Genomic DNA, 6,719 nt, shown 5'->3' with positions numbered 1-6,719 from the left:
AGGGAGAGAAAGAGCCTGAAGAAAGGGAGCGCAGGAGACGACAGACGACAGGAGGCGAAGGCTGAACGCAGACCCGACCCCACAGGAAGGAAAAATGGCCAATTTCACAGGAAGCTGGAAAATGAAAAGCAGCGAGAATTTCGATGAGTTGCTGAAAGCTCTGGGTGAGGACGGTCTGCTCTCTCTTCTGTGAAGGTTTGAACGTGTTTTAGTGAGAAGGGCTTTAGAGATGATCCAGGGACTGAAGATGAGATGGATGAGCTCGTCACAGGTGGATTATCTGCCCTGTAGACACCTGGGTGACGGACGGATTAAGGTTCATTTAGAAAGTTCTTTTTTAGATTTTAATATGTAAAAACTGCTTGTGAGACTTTGAGCTCTGCAGGTTTTTTAGCTGCAGGTTCCAGGAAACTGAACAACGTGCAGCACAACTGGTTTTAATTAGAGAAGGAGACAAACTCGTCTTGTTTTACACGAACAGATGCCGAGTGTCTGAGTGACGGACCTCCAGAGATGAGAAACAGACTGAAGCGGTTCCCTCTCTAATTGTTTGCACTGCGACTGTGTGACTTGATAGTTTTTCCACTCATTTGGAGACAGACTCCATCACATCTACAGGAGAGCCAAACAAAGCATTCCTGGCTCTCATCACCTTGTCACTGACTCTGCTTTCACAATGTGCTGATAACCATCTCTCCTGCAGCTGCTGGAGGCTCCTGGTTTTTTAAAATATGGAAACCAACATCTCTGTGCAGTGATTTCTTCTCCCGACAAATAAAAAGTCATTTGTTTTGAGATAGAAAAACCCTTTTAAGCGTTTCTGCTAAATTAGCTCCGTCCCTGAAACACTGAGAGGCAGACAGCAAAAATATGAGGTGACACGCCTCGATGTCAAACGATAAAATACGGAGAAAGTGGGTCTTCTACTTGTCAGTTTTATCCATTTACTGCTTTACAGACTCGTCGGCACTACTTAATATTCACAGGTGTGTCTGTGTTCCCGTGTCCAGGTGTGAACGCCATGCTGAGGACCGTAGCTGTGGCCGCCGCGTCCAAGCCCCACGTGGAGATCAAGCAGAACGGCGAGCAGTTCTACATCAAGACCTCCACCACAGTCCGCACCACGGAGATCAACTTCCTCATTGGTGAGGAGTTTAATGAGGAGACGGTGGACGGCAGAAAGTGTAAGGTAATCTTAATTAACTGCCTGAACTTTTATTCTGAAATATTTGCTCGTCTTGCTGACCCTCTAAGAATAAGAAAAATATGGACATACAACATGAGAAGGGTGTGAGTTTGTTAGCTTCTTGTATTCAAGATAAGTCTGGGATGTTGCACCTGAACGCACCATGAAAGAGTCAGAAAACTGTTTACATGTTTGTACAACTAATCTGACAAAAACTAAACCGTTTGCTTTAGACATTAGTAAACGGGCTAAAACATGCAGGAGAGTCCGGTGTGAACCTTCAAAGACAGGAGAGAGGAAGTAAACTGACCTCTTGTCGACCACTTGTGTTTTTACTGCTGACCTCCTGTTAACCAGGTGAAACTGACGGGATAAATATAAGAAAACCTCATTAAAGTGCTGCTTTTCTATAGAGCTTGGCCACTTGGGAAACAGAAAACAAGATTTACTGCAAACAGACTCTGCTGAGCGGGAACGGCCCCAAGACCTTCTGGAGCCGAGAGCTCAGAGGGGAGGAACTGGTGCTGGTGAGTGGCCTTTTCATTTTTCACTGTACCCACAGATATGGAGACAGATAAGAACAGAGAGGGCCACAAGCAAGACGGCGTAGACTTCATCTAATCTACGGATCGTACCCAGAGATCATCACCTTTCTAAGTCTGCCACCTCAGAATCACACGTCCTTTCTCTCTCTCTCTCTCTCTCTGGAAAATGTGTTTTCTTTCATAAGATTGTGGATCCAAAACGCTCACAGCAGGAAGCCTCCATCTAAAGTCTCTGCAGATCGATGAACAGATGTTTGGATGTTTTGCAAAGTCTGATGAGGTGTCAGATTTGGAGCTCTCTCTCTCTCTCTCTCTCTCTCTCTCTCGCTCTGAGCACATGGGGCACCGGCTACAGAGACGGTCTTCAACTTGTGTTAAAACTATCCTTGTCCAACTATCCTTAAACAAATACTTTCACATTTCAGCTGCCAAGCTGCCGTTTAGCTCAGCTTAGCTTAGCTTAGCTTAGCATCAAGACTGGAAACGGGGAAACAGCCAGCCTGGCTCTGTGCAAAGGAACAGAATCAGCTGAGCAGCGGCTCATTAATCCGTTTGTTCTCGTTGGTTTAATTGTATCGGAGCAGTTACTTTCTGGAGACTCTGCTGACCTTTTGTTTATACTGCAGCTGCAACAGTTAATTGACGAAATCAGGTTCCAGCTTTGTAAACGTGAATACGCTCTAGTTTTCTCAGTCCTCTGGGACCGTAAACTTGTTTTTTCCGTTGGATCGTTGATCAGATTAAACACGACGTTCAATGACTTCATCTCGGGAACTTGTAACATGCAATTGTTTAAAAATCATTTGCGGACATCTTGAAGACCAAAAGATGACAATAATCAGTAGATTCATCAGTAATGGGTTTTTGTACGAGTCTAAACAAAGCGAGAGACACAGCTTCATATTTACTGTCCAAACATGAGAGAGGTATCACATCCTCTGGTCTGAGTTCCCAGTGATGAACCACAGCAGAGGCAGAGGCCGTGACTGGGTGGTTACACCAGATGTGAAAATGTCAATATTTTTACAAAACACTCTGTAGCTCCAAAGAAATGTCCTAAACTCCCATGGCCACTTGGAGCAATCATCCATTTCTTGTATTTCTTTCTTTTGCCAGAGAAGGGTGTGGACAAACACGCCTGTATCTGTTACAGAAAATCATATTTAAGGCAGTTCTGACATGTAGGTGACGTTTGTTATTTGATGTTGATCCGATGTCTGAATGATGCACATGAAGAAAAATGACACGAGAGGCCGAGAGCTTGTTGCAGTTTGCAGGAACAGGCTGCACGGGCGGGAAACTGAAAGTAGATGTCCAAGGAATAAATGAACTTTTCCCCGACATACGTTTGTTGTTAGACGCTGCCGTTCAGGATCCGGCATCCATCAGAGACACTTCTGCCTCCAGTTCCCGGGAAATCAACATCCCTGAGACAAAGCGGTTTCAGACCAGGACCAAATGTGTTTTCTATTTAAGATAAGGGTGTGTACGTGTGTCCGTGTTGGACTGATAGGCTGTAACCTGAGAGGCGCAGGGGACTGAGTCATGGGAAAAAACCTGGACTGTCAAAAGAAAAGAGTTTAAATGTGATCCCAGCGAGGAGGGAGGGGTCGGATATATATTCCCTCTTATCGCACCTACATTCATGTTTCATTTAGATTTTTAAGATAAGAATGATGTCGAAGCAGAAATATGAGGCTGAGGTCGGAACCTGAACACATCACTTACCTTTAAAAACATGACTGCATGAGTCTCAAAGTTCCTGTAATATTCCCTTAAAAACATTGTGATTTCCAATTGACCACGGCTCTGAATATTTGTTAAAAAAATAGACAAAGATTCACAAAGTACCAACACATATTATGGTCTGTATTCTTGTTGTTAACAACCGGATTAATAACCTAATCATAAACCATTTATAAATCTTTTAGAAGGGCGATGTGACTCATTCAGACTTCATTTAGAGTTTGTCCACCAGAGGGCGCCGTCACCTCGATCTTTCAACTGTGAAATAATAAAAATAAACTATTTATAAAGCAACTGTCAAAACAACGTCACAAACTGTTTCACAAAGAGGAAACTAAATGAAAACAAAACCACATCATAAATAAAATTATTTTAAAATATTAAAATAAACAAATGAATCACATAAAACAGTGAGGCTGGAAAAATAAAACTTCGGGCTAAATGACTATTGGATTCTTTAAAATCAATATTGATATATGATTTTTGTTTTAATTGATATAGTCTATTATTCAGGCTTTATTTTCCTAGAGTCCGTGTATTTCACCGAGAGACAACAGCGTCTTTCACAAACATGTAGGGAGTTTAGAATAATTATCGGTAGCCTCTTTAATTATACTTCATTTGCCATTTTCTCCAGTGTCAACACGACATAAACAATAAATATAATTCATAAATATTATCCAACCGTAGCACGGCACAGGTCAGGAACTGAAAGTACAGCTGTGACAGGTTGGGTGGAGTCGTCAGAACATCGTTTCACGTCTTTAACGAAGAGAACAGAAATAAACAAAGTTAAATTAACCCCCCCCCCCTACTGTTATGGAAAGCACCAGTTTAATATTCTGTCGCCACTAAAGGAACTACAACCTAAGACGACCCCGTCCTCTACCGACGACTTGACTCTCTGTTCACAGAGCAGAGTACGATCGATCCTTCGGGATAAACAGAAGAATTCATCTTGAATAAAAAAGCACAGGCCACCAGATGAAGCAATTAGGCTCCTGGGGAGAGATGGATGGACGTCGGGTTTAATGAGGACAACATGTGGCGAGTTACTGTGATCTAAGACGGGTGGACGGTAATGACCACTTGGGGAGTCTGCAGTTAAAAAGAGGATAAACTAACTTCCTTTACGTTTCGAGCCTCATACATATCGATTTTTAAAAGCTTCGTGCGATTAGATGAAATCGTGCGTCTGTGATTGGTCCAGATCTGCGTGTGTCCTCTCATTAATTGGTCTCATTGATCACGCCGTTGAGAGACACCGGTGGACCATGATGTCTCCTCCGGGTTAATGTCTCCCTCGGCAACGCACCACGCGCCAGATGGAGCCGTCTCACATCAGCGCCGGCCCGCTAACCCCACCCCTGCCCGAGTTAATGATGATGTGTGGCGCTGTGCAGTTACCCATAATGCTACGCCCCGGGGACACCCATAAATCTTTGCACTTCACTCCCATTTTCATATCAGCCTTTGTCACGTCTGTTTCTCCGGCACAGACGAATTCAGATCATATTAGTCCGTATGTTACACAAGAGCTGGTGGAGATATAACGGCGTTACCATGGTATTATCAAGATATCTGGAGACTACGAGCCACGTGTCAGAGTGAGACGCTGACGAGCGAACAGTTTTTATCAGTCGTACAAAGGACAGTTACTCAAGTACAATTTGGAGTATTTCCATTTAATGCTAGAGGGAAATACTGTTTTTCTTATTCATCTACATTTATTTAAACAGAGTTAGTTACTTTTAGTTTTTCTAATAAAAATATAATCAAGTAATAAATCATCGATTATTATTGGTTACTGTAAGATACTAAGCAGTGTATAAAGTAATTCAAATGATCCCCTGCAACATTAAAGTGATTAAAGACATGATGCATCACTAGTTATAATCCAGTAATATCATATATATATTAGTGATGGGCACTTTAAAATAAAATAAAACTTAACCTGATGTTATTACTTGAGTAACAGTTTGAATTCAGGACTTTATGTGTGACAGTATATTTTCACCGTGGTGATGTCACTTCTACTGAAGTAAAAGATCTGAATTCTTCCTCCACTGAAAGTTATATTTTCTCCTGTAAACTTCTGTATCCACTGGGAGTAAATACTGAACTTTGTAGAGATATTTTAAAATATTACATGTTATAATAGATTATATAATGTACAATCCCCTGGAACTAAGAATTGTGTTTCATCTTTCACGTTTTCTACAGTGGCCCAGAATGAACAAACCAAACACCGGCTTTATGTTACCTGAAGGCCACCGTAGTTTCACAAAGGGAGGGGGGAGGGGAGGGGAGGGGTATTCATATGGATGCAATCTGCAACGTCACCACCAGATGCCACTAAAACTACCCACTGGTTCTTTAACTGTTTTGTCCATAAAATGTAAAAAGAAAAAGAGACGTGGTGACCAAGGCGACGTCTTGTTTAGTCTGAATCAACAGTCCGAGAGCCGAAGATATTCAGTTTCAAATCCTCATATCTGAGAAGCTACAAACATCAGTGAAGACGATTCTGCTGATGAAGTGATAATGAGGCTTTGTTCTTTTTCTTCTCAATCTTGTTTCAGATCTTTGGAGCGGACGACGTGATGTGCACGAGGATCTACGTGCGTGCGTAGCAGAGCTCCATGTCCAACAAATAATCAGTCAGTGTGAGAAGTTTCACATAAAGATTTCTGATGATGTTTCTCACATTCAGTGTTTCGCATTTTCTTTTTTTCCCAGCTGCTTTTTTCCCCCATTTTTGTACATAATTTTGCATTGGAAATGAAATGATCAAAGTATGATTTGTTTTTGTGATATTGTTCAACTCATGCTTTAGAGCTCCAGTGTGCGGACTCCAGACTTTCTTCTCTCATAAATAATAAGTGGCACGTATCATACACAGGGTTTCTGGAGGGAAAACCTTCAGTTCTGTTTCTAATACCACACAGAGTTGAATTTAATACCTGTTTCATTTAGAAATGCTGAATCATTTAGTTCATGAATTTATTGACATCTGTATCACATTTTTATTATTTTTTTTTTTTTTTTTAGTTCCAGCTCCTCCGTTCTGTGTAACAATAATTTCAGCTCATATCTTTTTATCACGACCTTGAAAAGCAGCAGAAACTGGATGAATGGATTTATGGATTATCCAATTAAAGAAAATACCAAACTGGAACAATAATAGTCGAGTTTTTCTGGCTTTTTGTTGTTTTTTTTTGCTAAAATCACACACAAAAAAT

General features: G+C 41.4%; 1 protein-coding gene across 2 annotated transcripts; it reads left to right on the top strand.

Moving 5' to 3' along the window:
* Positions 1 to 6,661, top strand: LOC130167333 (cellular retinoic acid-binding protein 1). 2 transcript variants are annotated; one of them, XM_056373389.1, is made up of 4 exons: positions 1 to 164; positions 1,011 to 1,189; positions 1,600 to 1,713; positions 6,060 to 6,661. In XM_056373389.1, the coding sequence occupies exons 1-4, from the start codon at positions 95 to 97 to the stop codon at positions 6,108 to 6,110; spliced, it is 414 nt and encodes a 137-aa protein (XP_056229364.1). In that variant the 5' UTR covers positions 1 to 94; the 3' UTR covers positions 6,111 to 6,661. The 2 variants fall into 2 exon arrangements, with proteins under 2 accessions (XP_056229364.1, XP_056229375.1); XM_056373400.1 differs by lacking the exon at positions 1 to 164 and adding an exon at positions 856 to 914.
* The last annotated feature ends 58 nt before the right edge of the window (positions 6,662 to 6,719 follow it).

The sequence above is a fragment of the Seriola aureovittata genome, chromosome 1 (genome assembly GCF_021018895.1).
Source record: "Seriola aureovittata isolate HTS-2021-v1 ecotype China chromosome 1, ASM2101889v1, whole genome shotgun sequence".
In the NCBI taxonomy this organism is placed as follows: Eukaryota; Metazoa; Chordata; class Actinopteri; order Carangiformes; family Carangidae; genus Seriola; species Seriola aureovittata.
Note: the sequence above shows the minus strand (reverse complement) of the source record. Positions and strands in the feature narration are given on the sequence as shown.

What these genes read in the sequence shown, in the direction of transcription:
- LOC130167333 (XM_056373389.1), top strand. Translation starts at nt 95, where the DNA reads ATGGCCAATTTCACAGGAAGCTGGAAAATGAAAAGCAGCGAGAATTTC. An exon ending in TGAGTTGCTGAAAGCTCTGG is followed by an intron (nt 165 to 1,010) that starts GTGAGGACGGTC and finishes TCCCGTGTCCAG; the next exon opens with GTGTGAACGCCATGCTGAGG. An exon ending in TGGACGGCAGAAAGTGTAAG is followed by an intron (nt 1,190 to 1,599) that starts GTAATCTTAATT and finishes GCTTTTCTATAG; the next exon opens with AGCTTGGCCACTTGGGAAAC.